At 37.9% G+C, this 18,636-nt stretch overlaps 1 protein-coding gene across 1 annotated transcript in view; it reads left to right on the top strand.

Moving 5' to 3' along the window:
* The first annotated feature begins 332 nt into the window (after positions 1-332).
* Positions 333-18,636, top strand: part of GINM1 (glycosylated integral membrane protein 1) — a 29,544-nt gene continuing 11,240 nt past the window's right edge. The window contains exons 1-4 of the mRNA XM_034418999.3: positions 333-739; positions 10,895-10,954; positions 13,285-13,381; positions 16,881-17,014. Of these exons, the coding sequence (XP_034274890.1) occupies positions 623-739; positions 10,895-10,954; positions 13,285-13,381; positions 16,881-17,014 (408 nt within the window). The 5' untranslated portion in view covers positions 333-622. The remainder of the gene's footprint in view (positions 740-10,894; positions 10,955-13,284; positions 13,382-16,880; positions 17,015-18,636) is intronic.

Here is an 18,636-nt window from a genome sequence, read left to right on the forward strand (position 1 = left end):
GTTGGGGAGCAAACTGCCCAGTGTTGAATGAAAGTTGTATACCCAAAGGTGCTTTTTCAAGAGGCAACTTCAAGAACCTCTGGGATAACCATGACCTGAATGACTGAGAATCTCCATAGAAAGTTGTAAAAGTATAGCACTATTTTGTTAATCATGGATTAGCCTTAATACGAATTTTATTTTTATTTTTTAATTACCACCAAATTTTTGTTTAGTCCCTCTGACAAAGCACTGATGGGAACTGTCACTGGTTCATCGCGTCCAACTAAATGAAAGGGGTCTTATTGTGACGCGCTCTTGCCGATCCTTGTTTTAAGGCCAGAAAGCTTTTGCATTTGGTCAGAGCGGGGCCGGGATGCGGATGACGCTCGCCCTCCCGCCTTGATTTCCTTGTCTTCAACTCTTCAGAGGCGTCCACCGAAGGGAAATCACTGCTACGCCGCCTTTTCCGTGCCCCGACCCTGGAAGCGCCTCGTCCCCGCTCGACATCTCGGCTTGTATTGCATCCTTCCCGGCTATTTCCTCCTCCTGGGCCCGCCGGACTCCTCCCAGCTTCTGCTCGGCTCGTCGCCGCCTCTTGCTTTGTTGATGTTTCACTTAGTTTTAATGCGCAGTTCCCAAGATGGAGGCAGCGCTGGGGCCACGCGAGTTGCTCGGGCTGGTGGCAGGGCTCCTTCTGCTGCCTCCAAGCCTTTTCGCCCCGAATCCGACAGCCGCCTTCTCCCGGGTGGTAAACCAGGTAGGCAAGGGAAAGTTTCCTGCGAAGCCTCGGCTTCTGGCCCCGAAAACGTGTTTGCTTGCGTGCGTGCGTGTGTGTGTTGTAGGGCAAGGGGAGAAGAGAAAAGATCGGGTCTCCCTTCAAAGCCCTAAATGGGGGAGCTGAAGGTGTGATTCGGCACCCCGCTTTGTATGAGTATCGGGTCATGGTGGTTTAGAAGAGAGATCTACTAAAGTAGGGACCCGCAATGTTGCCATGCTGGTGGCTTGTCTGCCAAGTCCCATTTGCAAAACTGGAGTTCTGTTGTATGTGTCGGGGTAACAGGCTAAGAATTGTGCAGTTTGTATATGGGAATTCTTCTTTTCCCCACTGTTTGGAAGGAGTGATTTGTGAGTTAATGGTTTTTACAAAAAGGTGTGATCCACGGCCTTGTGTACCTCTGTATGTGTGTCTTGAATACAATACCCAGCATCTTGTCCTTTTAGATATATGCCGGTAACTTGCTACCATGTTAGATTTTAATCTTTGTAGTAATGCAATTTGATTTGGGCGATTGAGTACTTTGAGTAATAAACCCTCTCTTTATGGAAAGAACAGTATGTTCTAAGGAAGTCTGTTTCAGTATTTATGTCCTTGTAAAACATGAATTAAATATTTCAGGCATGTGATGCATTTGTTATCCTATTGCCATAGCTAAAGCAGTCACCTGCTATATTTGTCTTAGTTTGAGGTTTAAACATCATAGTAGTGGTTTTAGACATTTCTAAATATTTGATGTGGTTAACTGTCATGATAATGTTAATTGATTAAAGAGCCCACAAACTATCGCACACATAAAACAATTCGATTTGCTTAATTTTACTTCTGGTTTACCATGGAGTATAAGAAAGAATTGACTTTATGGAGAGCTGTCAGAACAAAGATTACAGGTCTATATTTACTTAGCTGAGCTAGACCTTGATTATTAGCCGTACTTTCATAGCTGTAGGTTGTTTTTCAAAGCCAAGCCATATGGGAGGTCCTTTGTATTTTACAGAAGGACAAAAATATGAATTTGAGGATCATTCTTGAAAAGCAGAGAACCTCCCTACATCCTTAGTCCTGATCCATTTCTTTGCCCAGGGTAATTCTCTTCACTACAGAGAAGATGATTACATGCAAGAAAGATGATAATTACATGCAAAAAAGAAGATGATTATATGCAAGAAATGAAATAGCAGACCATGTTAGGATTCTTCTACCTGCCTGCCTGCCTGCCTGCTTGTCTCCCTCCTTCCTTCCTTCCTTCCTTCCTTCCTTCCTTCCTTCCTTCCTTCCTTCCTTCCTTCCTTCCTTCCTTCCTTCCTTCCTCTTCAACCTCAGAGAATGAAGATGTAGAAGACACACAACATAAAAATAGAGTATGCTGAAGGAAGACAATGAAAAACTGCTTCCAGACTGTTGCCAAGAAAACTACATAGATGTGTTTTGAAGGCATCAGGAATCAAGCTCAATGCTGAAGGGTTTTCCTTCACTCCTCCACTCAGTCAACAAACAAGAAACCTTTGTTCTAAACAAAATATGTAAATACTTTATTCTTTAAAATATACTATTCATTGATGTAAATGAAGAGATAGCAACTTTACCTCAGTCTTCAAAGGTGGCAGCATCTGTTGGCAGGCTTGGGCCTGGTTAGTACTTGTATGGGAAATGTCCAGGAAATACCAGAACTTTATATTAGATTGGGACAATCAAAAAATATGCTAAAGGAAGACAATGAAAACCTCTATCAGACTGTTGCCAAGAGAAAGACTGACAGCAAATTCTCTCTCCGCATCTACTGTATCATATCTTCTAGGCATTGTATTCATTTCATGCCTGAGTTATTCATTTTGTAGCAAATGAGAATTAGATCTCTTGTTTCAGTCAGATGAGGATGCTTTTGCTGACTAATGACAAATGCATGTAATTTGCCTTTCCCAAATGTGAAGGCTCCAAATATCTGATTGATTAGTTTGATCACAAAACCTCCTGGTATAATTTCTTTTCAGAAGGCAATTATTTTTAGAAGGGAACTTCAACCAGTTGTTAATAGGGCAAGTTAAAAATATGAAAAGATAAAAAAAAATATGTGTGGTAAATTGATTCATGCAATTGTCATGCAAGTCCATTATTGCACAATTCCTGTTTCTCTCCAAATATTTACGCAATATGAACTTTCTCCCCTCTCTGATTTTTCTAAGATGAAATGTGCTTCACAGCTGCCACATCTTCTTTGGTCTGTTGAAATGAGCTGGTCATTTTTTTTCATTTGAGTCAGAGAAATCACAGTGTAATCTAATACTCAGAATTATTGTGGAAAAGCCCAGAGAGTTTTGAAATGAAAGGTGATTAAATGCACTAAGGAAATACTTCCTTGTGTCATACAATATAGATAGTATATATTTGGCAGCACAAGGGATGCTGGGAAGCCACAAGGGAAAAGAGTTTAATAGACATTGTTCCATATCTATAAAGTGTAAAAAAGAAGATAATGTAGTATTTACTGATTAAGGCAAGAAGCTTTCAGATCCAAATTAATTTCTTTAATGCTTATGTTTTGTCTCGTGTATACCGTAGGTTTTTTAAATTCTCTGAGAGAAATTAATAAGATTGCAAGCTGAAATTTTAATAGTGTAACTACCTATTTAGCAAGCAAGATTGTGTTGCCCTAATGCATGCAGCCACTTTACAAGTGTTGTTTATGTTATAAATTACCTAGAACGTTTGTTTTCCTACCAAATAAAGCAGAGTAGAAAAATATACATGTACAAGCTAGAAAATGTACATAAAATTGCTCATTTAAATTTGATTTCTAAGAATGGAAAACAATGTATCAGTGTGAATTATGAAACAATATGCACAACCCTTCTTAAAAATAGATATATTGATCTGAGGATGAGTTTGGTCTACTGATATCATTAAGGTATCAAACTAGAAACCAGGTGACCAGGGGTTCTAGTCTGTCCCTAGGCACAAAGCCAGCTGGGTGCCAGTTACTTTCTCTCAGAAGCAATGTCAAACCACTTTTGAAAAACCATGTCAAGAGAACTGCAGGGACTTGTTCAGGCAATCTCCAAGAATAAAAGACAACTGAATGGAAAAAGAAAAAAGAAAAAAAAAAGAATGTCTTCTTTTATGATTTGGTCCCACTAGTAAAAGCATAGCCTGACTGGAGCTCTGCTCTGGATATTACCCTTGGCAGGATTGAGCTTGTACTATGGCTGGTTGTCCTTTGTCTTCCCAGCTTCTAAGTACCTTATTCCATAGTTTTATTTCCAAAATAATACTTTATTTTCCTTGGAATGACAATTCAGATGGTCCCATGACTCAGCACATACACAAACACACATACTAGCAAGCTCAAGTATTTCTCCCTAAAAGGTGATGATCGAAAGTCATGTATGTAAAATATAGCAGGTTGGTTGGGGATGGTCTGAATCATCGTAGTGAAAGCTGAGGAGAAAGTCCTGCTTTACCTTTTTTTATGGAATTACTCTGTGCTCAGAATCGTCTCCCTACTTTCCATCTTCTGGCTATTTTTTCCCCCTTATCGTGGAAAAGGAGTCTAGAGATTTTTTGTTTGCAGAAATGGTTTATATAGGAAAGATGAAACAATCCTTTTTCTTAAGATTGCTGCTGAAAGAGTCTCAGTGTTCAATTGTTGGGGGAGATATTGTCAGTTTGGGTCATAAAAGACGGAGAGACAGAATGAAGAAAGATGGAGAAATATAGTCTCTGCTACGCTGGGCATTGAGATAATAAGTGTCTTTGGAGTCACTGTGTGGGAAATTGATAGCTGGAGAGAGATGTGTGTGCTGGAACATTGGAAATGGGCAGTTTCTATTTTCTGGCCCCAGAAGGATGGATACAGGCGACGGAGAAGAAATGTAAAACCAGAGAGAGGAATGTGTTTTATCCCAAACTCAAAGTAGATGGAGGCAGAGGCAGATGGATGGCTACCTGCAAAAAGGACATCTGGAGGAAGCCTGAGAGCAGGATAGGTTGGGCAGAAGATCCAGTGGGAGATGCATCATGCAACATTAATGCAGCTTGATGACTGTCAAGGTCTGAAAAAGCTGGAAGAAACACTTTTAAGTGCACCACAAAGTAAATCAGCTAATTCTCTCTCTCTTTCTCCACTCTCCTTGAAAAGCTGTGGGAGAGGGAGAAGGAAAAAGAAGGGAGTTGGCAGTTAAGCAGTGAGTGAATGTTTGCTGGCAAATACTTGTGGAAAGCAGAAAGAGAAAATTTAAGATTTTCGAGAAACGAGAGAGAGGAAGAAACGGGCAAGTTTGGAAACAGTGCTGTAAATAGTTCTGTTTTTCCCCAATTCCTGTAAATATATTTGCACATAGTTAAAAATAATAATAAAAAAATCTTCCATGGTCTTGGTCTTTAGGGAGCAGCTGTTCTATTTAATCATGCATACACAAAATCATAAAACCATAAAAGTACATAAAAGTACAGTCAGTCATACTATGGCACCCCCCCCAAATTTATTTATTTACTTATTTATTTATTTATTTATTTATTTATTTATTTATTTATTTATTTATTTATCAAATTTCTATACCGCCCTACTCCTGGAGGACTCAGGGTGGTGAACAGCCAATATAAAATACAGATAATACAAACATTAAAAAAATCCCTTAAAATTATTAAATATTTTGGCCGAAACACAGATTAAAACACCCAATTTATAAAACAAATCAAATGAATTAAAAATTTAAAAAGGAGAGTTAGGCCAGGCCAGTCTGCTGAAATAAAAAAGTTTTGAGAGCACGACGAAACGTGCGCAGATCCGGGATCCTCCGTATCTCTGGGGGGAGCTCGTTCCCCCCAAATGTAAACCTGTACATTTGTTCTCTTGGTTATCCAGGGTATTTTTGGGAGTCTCCTCTGTGCATCAATATTCAAGTGCCAATATTCTTGCTAGCCTGCTTCCTCACAGTCGAAGTTTCAGGGAGTATCGTAGGGAAACTATTGACTGCATGATTCTGTTTTTTTTTATCCAGTAATGCATCAGCAATAATTTTTCTTGTTCCTTGGCCTGTCTAAAGTGAGGTGGAACATTTTGTATCTCCCTTTCCATGTAAGATTCTAACCTGTGTTGGATGATGCTAAGTATTATTTTGCTAACGTGAAATTAAATATAATAGTTTGCACACCCTGTTAACTTTCTTTTTTGTTGTTGTAGGTATATAGACTGACTTCTTCCAATCTGTTGGCCATTATGATTTATTGGCATAATTGGTTACAGTTTTTATTGAATCTTCCTCTTTTGCTTGCTATATTTCTGTAGCTATTCCATCAATATCTCTTGTTTTCTGATTTAAAACAGGTAGCCCTTGACTTACGGCCACAATGCCCAAAATTTCTGTTGCTAAGTGAGACAGTTATTCAATTTTGAATTTTGCCCCATTTTACCCCATTTTACGACCTTTCTTGCCTCAGTTATTAAGTGAATAACTGTAATTGTTAAGTTAGTAACATGGTTGTTAAGTGCTTCTCCATTGATTTTGCTGGTCAGAAGGTCACAAAAAGTTGCAATGGTTGTAAGTGTGAAAAACAATGATAAGTCACTTTTTTCAGTACCATTATAACTTGGTCACTAAATGAACTGTTGTAAATCAAGGACTATCATATTGGATAATAGGTGCTTATCAGTCTTTACCATGAGCAGCTGTAGGACACTTTGATCATTGCATGATTCACCTTGTACCTGCTTACAGACAAAGACTTAAAACCATGAAACCAACAATTAAATCAGTGAGGACTTGGACTGAGGAGGCAAAACTAAAGCTACAGGCTTGCCTTGACTGCATTGATTGGAATGTTTTCGAAGATACCTCTGCAGACTTGGATGAACTCACAGTTACTATAATGTCAGTTTTTGTGAAGACCTATGTGTGCCGACCAGAAACCTATGAATATACAGTAACAATAAACCTTGGTCCACAGCTAAACTTAAGCAGCTATGTCGTACCAAAGAGGAAGCCTACAGAAAAGCTGATAGAATGCTGTACAATCAGGCCAGAAACATATTAACAACAAAGATCAGAGCAGCAAAAAGAAGCTACTCTGAAAAGCTAAGGAATCAGTTCTCAACAGATGAACCAGAAAACACGTGGAAAACTCTTAAAAATATCACCAGTTACTACAACTGACCCATCTTATTAGGCCCACTACCTCTGGTGATTATAGAAAATGAGGTGCAAGATCTATTTCACAGGCAAAAGCCAGGAAAAGCACCTGGCACAGACAAGATAACTCCTTCTTCCTTAAAAGCTTGTGCTGACCAACTTCACCCACATCTTTAATAAATAACTAGAGATGTGCTATGCTCCTCCTTGCTTCAAACACTCTATTATTATCCCAGTGCCGAAGAAACCCTACATCAAGGAACTGAATGACTTCAGACTGATTGCTCTAACATCTGTAGTTATGAAAACTTTTGAAAGGCTAGTGCTGGCCCACCTGAAAACCATCATGGATCCGCTGTTAGAACCCTTGCAAATTTGCCTACTGAGCAAATAGATCAACAAATGATGCTGTTAATATGTCTCTGCATTACATCCTACAACATCTTAAAACTCCAAAATCCTATGCAAAGGTCATCTTTGTAGACTTCAGCTCAGCATTCAATATCATCATTCCAGATATTCTTCTAACTAAACTAAATCAGCTAGCTGTACCTGACCACACTTGTAAATGGATCATAAGCTTCCTAACAGACAGGAAGCAGCCGGTGAAGCTAGGCAAAATCACATCAGATACCTGTAAAATTAGCACAGGAACCCCCTGGGGCTGTGGGCTCTCTTCACTTCTCTATATATACCAATGACTGCATCTCAAAAGATCCCTCTGTTAAAGTACTGAAGTTTGCAGATGATTTAACAGTGATTGGTCTCATTCGAGACAACGATGAATCTGCATACAGACTGAAGGTTGATCAACTAGCCTTGTGCAACCAGAACAATTTGAACTAAACACACTCAAAACCGTAGAAATGGTGGTAGATATAGGAGGGTAGAGAAACCCTCCTATACTACTACCTCTTACAATGCTAGACAACACAGTATCAACAGTAGAGACCTTCAAGTTCCTAGGTTCTATCAAATCTCAAGACTTAAAATGGACACCTAACATCAAAAACGTCATCAAAAAAGCACAACAAAGAATATTCTTTCTGAGCCAACTCAGAAAGCTCAAACTGCCCAAGGAACTGCTGATTCAGTTCTACAGAGGAATTATTGAGTCTGTCATCTGCACCTCTAGAATTGTCTGGTTTGGCTCTGCAACCAAACAAGACAGACACAGACTTCAACGGATAATTAGAACTGCAGAAAAAAGCAATTGCTACCAACCTGCCTTCCATTGAGGACCTGTATACTGCACGAGTCAAAAAGAGAACTCTGAAAATATCTACAGACTCCTCACATCCTGGACATAAATTGTTTCAACCTCTACCCTAGACGCTATAGAGCACTGCACACCAGAACAACTAAACTCAAGGACAGTTTTTTCCTGAATGCCATCACTCTGCTAAACAACTAATTCCTTCAACACTGTCAAATTATTTACTAAGACTATATTACTATTATTCTTCTCATCTTTCCTATTACCTATCTCCTCCCACTTATGACTATAACCATGTTGCTTGTATCTTTACAATTTATATTGTTTTATTTGTTTCCTAGTATGATTTGATAGTAACCTATGACTATCACTAAGTATTATGATTCTTGATGAATGTATTTTATTCTCCTTATGTACACTGAGAGCATATGCACCAAAGACAAATTCCTTGTGTGTCCAATCACACTTGGCCAATAAAGAATTCTATTCTATTCTATCTGTAATGACTTATTAATGACTGCCATGCTAAACTAACTTCATCCTCTAATACTAAAGATTCCTATAAATATGGAATTTTTTTCTATCTTGGATGTTGATATCTCTATTGTACAGTATTTCAGCATACTCATTTCTTATTTGTTTGATCCTATTTGAATCACTTACTATCTGTCCCTTGACATACATTAACCAATTGTAGGAACCTTCTTCTGTAACCCAGAAGAAGATTCCTACAACGGAGATCTTTTGGAAGACCTTGTTTTTCTGTATTTGTTTTCATATTTGATATCTTTATAGATGACATTATAATACTACTGCTTGTCTCTTCTAACAGCTCTCCAAAATTGAAGTTAAATTCCTTTCTGAGATCTTTATCTTCCTTTTCTTTTCCTACTCTTCTTTTCTTGGCAATATCTGCTGATGGTCATCTGGTTGTTTTCTTCCGATTTTGGTCCTTTTAACTTTTCAGGGTTAGCAACTTGTTAGATTTCCTTCCATAGTTCCTCTAGGTCTTGATCAATGAGGTTGAGGACTTCAAAGCAGGGTGGATTTGATTTAAATCGAGTTGATTTAAATCATGATTTAAATCACTAGTAAAAAGGCTTGATTTAAATCAACTCGATTTAAATTATAATTTTTAAAGAGCAACTGTCATCTCTGCTACTCCTTTGACCCACTGTTGACTCACCGATAGTCCTAGTGTTGCAGAATATACAGCCTCATGCTACATAACTAAGCTCCATTTCATGCTGAATAAGCTAAATTATTTATGTATCTTAAATAGAAAACTATCTTACAATAGATTTTTACCCCAAAAGTTTTTTATTAAAATAAATTCGATAAAAATAAAAAAAATAAATCCGATTTAAATAAAAAAAATCCGATTTTTTTGATTTTTTTAAAAAAATCATTGATTTTTATCCACCCTGCTTCAAAGTGATTTCTGATGTTCTCTTTAAAAATGGTGGGTATATTTATTTATTTGTGTTTTTTATATATATATATATATATGGTAACCCATTTTGTATTCATAACCCTGGATAAAACTGGATAAAACATAATAAGAATCAAAGTTTAAAACAATAGAAATAACATAAAATAACATTGCAGCCATTAGTTAATACAACTGGAATAATTGCCATGTTGAAGGATTGTCTGTGAAGTCTAATTGATATTATTCAGTTACTGATTGCACCATATCCAAGTACTGGCCTTGCTATATTTTGTTCCTGAATTGTCTATGAAAGAAGACAATTCCTTCTTAGTCCTAAGTAGTAAATCGTATGATCTTTCCAGGGAAAATATCCAGTTCCAGACAATTTCAGTTCATTGATGCCTAAAATGTCAATGTAGTTGATTAATTTCATATCCCACTGTGTTGAGCTTTTCATGTTCGTAATTCTTACGTTCCATGTTCCCACTGTAATTCTGTCTCTGCAATTTTGGGTTTTTTTTTCCTGAGTGGTGAGTTGGCAACTAAGCACCCTACATTTCTTAATTTAGTCACGTCATAAACAGATTGGTATTCTGAAAGATTCTCAGTGGTTTCTCTAGCATGACCTAAAGGGTTTGTCATCTGGCATTATAGTGTCAGTCAGTTTTTATTATATATCTATATGGCTCTCTTGGTAATACAGGAATTATTTTCCATTGTGTCCTCCAGCACAATATGAAACAATGACTTTGACATTGTCACTAAAGCAATTATCCGCCTTTAGTATCTTCCAATATTGCTGCTGTCCAATATAGGTGCCTATGTGTGTTAGCTGGGCAGCTGGAATGATGCTCAAACCTTGAGAGATTATATGCTTTTGGCCTTCTCTCCCAGCTATCTTTGCTCATCCCTTACAGGAACATGCCTCCTCCCTCCATAATAAAGCAGCAAAGCAAGACTTCATCTATAACTATTACCTCTGTCCTGCGCTTTCCCAGGGCCTGTTAAACATTTCATTACAGAAAATCATCTGATTATACAATTTGTATTTATGGCCAGCATAGTATGCACAATTAGATATAAAAGGCACTTTGGGATCTTGATATTTATATGTACTACACTGGCCCCTATTATTCTGTGGTCACTGAGCCTGTTTATGGTATTTTGTTCCTCCTTCAGTTTTTTTACTCTAGTTACTTAGACACAGACTTTAGAAATGCTAGATCCTGACAGATCACATTGTGGATGGAAACATAAATCTTTCTCACAAACTAAAAATTGAATTAAGCACCTTACTTAGTTTATAAACTGTATTGAATATTTCTTTTTCTCTTCTTTCTTTTTTTGTCATTCCATTATTTCAGGAAAACATCAAGATTAAAGTAAATATACTGGAAACCACTGGGGATATTCAGGAAAGACAGGTATTGTATGTTCCACTTCCTGTACTTTCTTTAGCAAAGTCTTTTCTTTTTGCTATTGTGACTCATCAGCCTAAGGGTCTTTCTAGTTACTATAATACCGTGTTTCCCTGAAAATAGGACCCAACCGGAAAATAACTCCTAGCATGATTTTTCAGGATGCTCGTAATATAAGCCCTATCCCAAAAATAAACCTAAGTTAAGAGGTTAAGCCAGTTGGACACATTTAGTACCGTATTTTCCCGAAAATAAGACCTAACTGGAAAATGTATCTTTTGGAGCAAAAATTAATGTAAGATCCGGTCTTATTTTCGGGGAAACATAGTAGCACAGTAAATACACCGAGTTGTTGATTAACATTTGAGGGATACTCAATAATTCCTTCCAATAAATAGTTTGTTATGTTTGTACTACCTTCTATGGGTTTATAAAAGTTGGAAGATCATTTGTTGGGTTCCAAATTTGGTGCTTAATTGGCATTGTTCTATATACATAGCAATGTGCCTGAATGTATACATTTTGGATGTGTGCTACTTTCAACCATAATAATTGTCAATAGTACATAGTTTTATACTATGAACTGACAGATTATGAAGTCCTGTGGATAATATGTGGACTCTTGTTCAGCTTCTCTCAGTTGATGGTGACCACAGGCCTAGCTGTTTTTCACTGGCTGTTCCTAAGATATACTGTTCATAGTTCCCAACCCTTAGTTTACAGAGTCTATGGAGAAACTGAGGACATGGTTTTCCACTGCTGGCTAGAAGTCCAAGGTACGAGTCTGAGTTAAAGGACTGGTTTAACTTAACAGAATAATTAATAAAGTGAGGGTCCTTGGTGCTCTCTGAGCTTGGTTGGACATTTCATTACTCAAACTAGATAACTGTTCTGTTAATGGTGGTAAGCAAAACTGAGAAGCAGCGGCATGAGTATCTAAGTTACAGCCAGAAATTAGTTTTTTAAAAGGTTTCAATGACTTCCTGTCAGTGTTACATTCTGCTTTTGCTCCTCTTGCAAGACCTCAGTTTTTCCACACAGAGATACTTCACAGGTTATATTTTTAATCCAAAATCATTAAAATCAGTGGCAATATAGTAAGAGATCAAGCCAGATCACCCAGAGTGGGTTAAGGCCCCAGGCTAGAAACTAGGAGATGAGGACTTCTAGTCTTATCTTAAGCACAAAGCTAGCTGGATCTATCTCATCTCAGCCCTATGAAGAAGATAATGACACACTGCATCTGAAATCTTACCAAGAAGAACACAACAGAATAATAGAGTTGGAAGGGATATTGGAGATCATCTAATCCAGTGATGGTGAACCTTTTTTACCTTGGGTGCTGAAAGCGCATGCGCTTGTGCAACAGCACATGTGTGTGTGCCAACACCCATAATGCAATGCCCACCCCAGGCTCCGCCCCCTGCTCATGTGCATGCGCCCCCTGCACTACCCCCACACCACTCAAACGTGTGACATCCCGCGCTCCCCCCGCCCCCCGTGCATGCGTGCGCGACCCCTGTTTTGGTGCTAGCAGGCCTCCCTAAAGCCTCCTGGAACAAAAAAAGGGGGGTGAAGGGGCATGCCGCACCCCTCCACACCCCGTTTTTGTCCTAGCAGGCCTTCCTGAAGTCTCCTGGAACCAAAAATGGGGCGCAGGGGGGGCACCACCCCCACTCCACCCCCATGCATGTGCGTGCGAACCCCCCCGCCCACACATGTGCGCGCCTCTCCCAGCAGAGACCCAAAAGTCAGCTGGCTGACAGGAGGCATGCGTGGTGGAGCTGACCTAGGCGTCGGCTCGCGTGCCCACAGAGATAGCTCTGCATGCCACTTGTGGTACACGTGCCATAGTTCGCCATCACGGATCTAGTCCAAACCTCTGCTCGAACAGGAGGCCCATTTCAGACAAATGACTGTCCAGTCTCTTCTTAAAAGCCTCCAGCGATGGAGCACCCACAACTTCTAAAGGCAAACCGTTCCACTGATTAATTGTTCTCACTGTTACGACTGTGCAAGGATTTGCCTAGGCAGTCACCAGGAATCTAACATTGACTCAAAGGGACCAAAAAGAAAAACAAATGAGTGAGGGATCAGTATGGAATGGCCTTTAATTCTTTTAAAGCATGAAAGCACAGTGATGGCAATTTTATCAGCATATTTGGATGGTAACTAATTTTGAATCTCTTATATTTATGACTTATTTTGATAATTGCTTTTGTGATTGTGTAAATTTAACCAAACTTGGTCAGCCTTGTGTTTTGAAATGTATAAAACTCCCTTTTTATGATCCTGTACATTCAATATATATATATTATTCTGTGGATTTTTTTTAGGTTGTCCTTAATATTACTTACGTGAACGGTCAGGTGTATGTAAATGACTTTCCACTGAAGAGCGGAGTCACACGGATAAAATGTCAAACTTTAATCTGTGAGTATTTCTTAATTCACTATCTGGATTGTATGTTCCTCTGTAACTCTATAGAGGTACTCCTCGGCTTATGACTTTGATTGGGACTGGGACTTCAGTTGCTAAGTGATGTAGTCACTAAGTGAGTCATGCCAATTTTATGACATTTTTGCTGCATTCATTGAGAGAATCACTATGGTCATTAAGCAAATCTGGCTCCCCTTTTGGCTTTGCTTCTCTGAAGCCCCCTGGAAGGTCACCAATGGCAATCATGCAATCCTAGGATGCTACAGTCATCATAAATGTATGCTAGTTGCATACATTTATGATGCTAGTTTGATCACATGACTTCCAGGGATGTTGCGACAGTGGTAAGTGTAAGAACTGGACATGAATCACTTTTTTTTAGCACCAGTGTAACTTTGAATGGTCATTAAATTAATAATTGTAAGGTGAGGAATACCTTTAATTGTTGTTTGCATCCCCAGAGCCACTTTTTGTGAGTTGGGCAGGCATATACATTTGATAAATAAATAACTTCGATCACTAACAAAAAAAACACCTCTATATAAATTAGTAACAATAGATTGTTTTCATTTCTAAATAATTCAAGATTATTTATTGGTGATTGTTTATAGTTTTGAATTAATTCAGGGTAGTTCATTATTGCGTCCATAACCAAATACAAATGGAGATTAAAAGCTGATTTTAGGAAAGCCCTCAGCAAGTTCCTGTTTGGTTAATTTAATTGTGTCGCAGGCTGAGCTGTAGAAACTCAAGGATGTGACTCCACCCTGATAAATCCTGTCCGTCTCCTCTCACGCCCAGCACACATCCAGCCGAGTTGGTGAAGGAGAAAAACAGCATGGTTTCAGATAATCTTAGGAAAACACTTTTTAATGAGACTTTCCTAATTCATATTTTCTGTAAATAAAAAATGGGGATTTTTCTTGTAAGGATAAAAGAATTACCCAACATATACAAATTTAAAATGATACTTAAGCAAACATTCTGGTTTGTTTACTTTTTTGCTGTTATGTGTCTTACATTGAAACTAAAGATCCTGATTGGATACATAAGCATAATTTATGAAGCCACAGCAGTTACTTGCTATTTACGAATTTTTTATACACTAAGTGTTTACTTGATATACTGGTTGGGGCTAGTTTCAAGGTTAGCTTTTAAGATAATCTACTCTACTCAAGGACACGCTAGTATACTTTAAAACTGGTTCTTTAGAGCAATATGCATAAAAAGATGCTGCAGAAGTGAATGCCAACAGTGGTTCATTGTGGCTTTTTAGAGAGAATCCCTCCTGTGTTTTCTAGCATTAAACTAGCTCTAATACAAGTAATCCTCAATTTACAACCATTCATTTAACTACCATTCAAAGTTACAATGGCATTGAAAAAAGTGACTCCCAGCTGGTCCTCATACTTAACTGTTGTAACACCCTCAGGTTTAGTTTAGTTTAGTTTAGTTTAGTTTATTAGATTTCTATACCGCCCTACTCCCGAAGGACTCAGGGCGGTGCACAGCCAAACAATAAAAACACATACAATACAAAATTTAAAAAATAGAATAAAATCAAATTAAATAATTTTGGCCCCGACAAATTTAAAACCCCAAACTTTTAAAACCAATTTAAAATTGAATATATAAATACTAAAAAATATTTAAAATTTTAAAAATCTTTTATAAAAGAGGGGGAAAATTAGGCCAGGCCGGCCTGGTGAAATAGTAAGGTCTTTAAGGCGCGGCGGAAGGTGCGCAGATCCGGGATCCTCCGTATCTCTGGGGGGAGCTCGTTCCAGATAGTAGGTGCCCCCACAGAGAAGGCTCTCCCCCTGGGGGCCGCCAGTCGGTTTACATGATCAAAATCTGGGTGCTTGGTAACCGGCATGTATTTACAATGCTTGCAGCATCCTGTTATCACATGAATTGTCATTTGTAATCTTCCTAGCTGGCTTCTGACAAATAAAGTCAGTGGGGGAAACTGAACTCACATAATGACTGCATGATTCATTTAATAACTGCAGAGATTCGCTTAACCATGGCAAAAAAAAGGTCATAAAAATGGGTGTGACTGACTTACTGAATCACTTTCCTTAGCAACAGACATTCTGGTCCCAATTGTGATCATAAATCAAGGACTACCAGAATAGACATAATCTAAAGCAGGACTATCAAACTTGTGACCCGCGGGCTGGATGCGTCACATGCTGGCCACACCCACACCCAGTTTAGTGAAGGGGGAAAAAAATAATATGTCACGTGATGACGCAAGTTTGACACCCCTGATCTAAAAAGACAAAGTCCTTCTTGATTGATGGGGTTTTACTGTGGAAAAGTATGCATTTCATTTAGTTCTCAAACAACATTTCATTTGCTGTAATATAATAACTAAATTACCTTTAGTTCTCTGAATTTCTATTAAATTCTGAGGAGAATCACGTGAGTTTGAGAACTCATAATGCAATGCATTATGTTTTTCTCCAGATATAAGAAGCAGAATGTTTGCCTGCAAATCATCACTGACTTTACTGGATTAAATGGAATGGGAGGAAGTTAGATTAGGGAAATTCAGGACTCATAATACAGAAAGCCATGGGAACAAGTCCTTGACACTACAAAACTGGATCTCAGTTCAGTGATGCATAATAAATGCCAAGGCTTCTGTGCCACACAAACATCTTGATGATAGTTGTATTCTACGCAAATTTAATTTAATACTGTGACAGCAGTAATTACTATTCTTCTACTGAAATCAATGTAAGGGTACATAGCTGGAGAGGAAAAGAAGTTGGGGGTTAGCATAGTAGCAGCAAGCTACATAATTGAGAGAAACCTACATTATAGGAGGACAGCTTCCATTTGACAATGAGGAGAAAATAGTCCAAGAGCTTGTCACTTTATGTTCTATTCCATATGTTGTATAGTGGATTGGATTATGGATGCTTTAGTTTGGATTGAACACGTTAAATATAAATCTAAATATCTTCTGTCAACTCTTTTGTTCACTGATTTCTGGGGCCCACCTAGTATAAGTAGAACTGCTTGATTTTCTAATGTTCCCTTTAGGTGTAAGAGTGGTTATATAAAGTTAGTTTATCCTAGTAATTCAGTAGCTTTCATCAAATAGTATGGAGAGGGGTATTTGACTTGATTCAATGAGTTGAAGAACCTACAGAGCAGATTTGGGAAGAAAGGAACTGCCCTCAGGGCAGGAGGGAAGAAGAGAGAGTGGGAAAGTGTAATTGTGCAAAAGATGATATTTGTAGAAGACAATCTAGAAAGTAGAAAATATTCCTGTTTCCATTTTAATAATCTATTTAGCCCTCTGTCATTTCTCCCAAAAATACAGTAACTCTGAAATCTAGTCAGCTAGTTATTTAGTTCCATACTGAATTGCAATATGGCGTCCAATCCAGTTTGCAACACTATTTTAATGTGTAACTTGTTTCTAGAGATTTTGTTTCTCCGTGTGGCCTCTATATGACACACAGTTATTTGTTGATAGTGAAGAGTGGAAACCATGATACCTTAGGAATTGTCAGCGTTCGCATTATGATTCATGAGTGGCCATTGGCATCCAGCTCCAACTTACAATTGATTGTTGTTCAAGAAGAAGTGACGGATATAGATGAAAAGAAGGCAAGTATTCTTTTTCTAAATCATTGTATTTACTAGCTTGGGTATAAATCCATAGTGGAAGCTTGTTTTTGCAGAATTATTACATATTTTAGTTCTGTGTTTTATCAAGTAAACACAGTAAACCAAGAATACTGTTTAATGTTATATAGTTCTATGTCCTCTTTTGTTTCAGAATATATACTTTTTAAATTAAAAAGTCCTCAAAGTCAACACCCTTTATATATTTTTGTAATTTTTTACAGGAATTTTGATAGTATCTATACAATCATATTTTAAGAATGTTTATATATATTACGTATCTCCAGGAAATGGAGGCAAGGAAATGGATAACTTTTTAAAAGCAGCTACTTTGTATAGTATGTGAGTTTTTTTGTTGTATAAGGGTAAAGGGTAAATTGGCCATGCATTGAGCTTAATTCTTGGTGCCCTCATGGATGATATATCCTTGCAGTTTTCTTGTCAACAATATGCAGTGGGATTTTTTTTCCAACTTCCCAATCTAATGTACAGTGATGGTATTTCATGATGATCTCTCATTTGATTATTAACCAGGACTGCCCCTGCTTAGCTTTCAAATTCAGGAAAGATCTGGCTAGTGCCAGATGCTCAGACCTCATTGGCATAGACTTCCTCAGAATAATTTTTAATATCAAAGATGATTCTAAGATTTGCTGCTGGATGTTATTATTCATTTGTTTTTACTTGTGAAATGTGGGAGAGAATAAAGATCTGAATAGTTACATTTGAAAATCCTGCTAGCACCCATTTATTTTTGGAGTTAATACACATTTTGCTCTTCTGCCAGCATTGAATAGGATCAGTCAAGCTCTCCATCTGATATTCCTAGTATTAGGAATATCCGATGGTCACTCCAACCAAAGTTCCTATGTATCTTTATTCAGTTACCTGCCCCATTGGTTCATTTGCTTCCAGTTAATCAATTTCATTATTTGGGATGGTATTTGGACCACTGGGCTGCAAACTTCTCATTACAGAAAAGTCACAACAGCAAAATAGCCATGAGTCTTATTTTTGGCCGATCGGAAGCAAAAAACAAAATTCATTTTATGAAAACAAGATAGTTCTTGCTTATGTCTCATTTAACAACCATTGGAAGTTATGATGATATAAAGAAAAATTTTGCAAACAGTGCTTGCGTTTATGACTGTTGCAGCATCCTGGGGTCTTGTGATTGTTATTTGTATGCTTCACAACAGGTTTCTAACAAACAGGGTAATGAAGACAAAAGTAAAATTGGAAGTTGCAATCGTATGATGTCTTGCTTAATGACTGAGTGGGAAGTATTGTTGTAAGCCTGTTGTGGTCACATGATTTTTCGCTTAGTGACTGGTATTTGGCAACAAAGTTGCTGGTCCCTATTCTGGGCGCTAAGCAAGGACTACTGATAATTAGGAAACAAACTGAAAATAAAATGCTGTTGGAGTTGAATATTGAGTACAGGTAGTCCTCGAGTTACGACCACAATTGAGGCCAAAATTTATGTTGCTACATGGAACATTTGTTAAGTGAGTTTGCCCCATTTTACCACTTTTCTTGCCACTGTTGTTAAGTCAGTCACTACAGTTTTTTAAGTTAGCAACATGGTTGTTAAGTGAATCTGA

Source organism: Pantherophis guttatus, chromosome 1, assembly GCF_059756535.1.
Source record: "Pantherophis guttatus breed Tessera chromosome 1, ASM5975653v1, whole genome shotgun sequence".
In the NCBI taxonomy this organism is placed as follows: Eukaryota; Metazoa; Chordata; class Lepidosauria; order Squamata; family Colubridae; genus Pantherophis; species Pantherophis guttatus.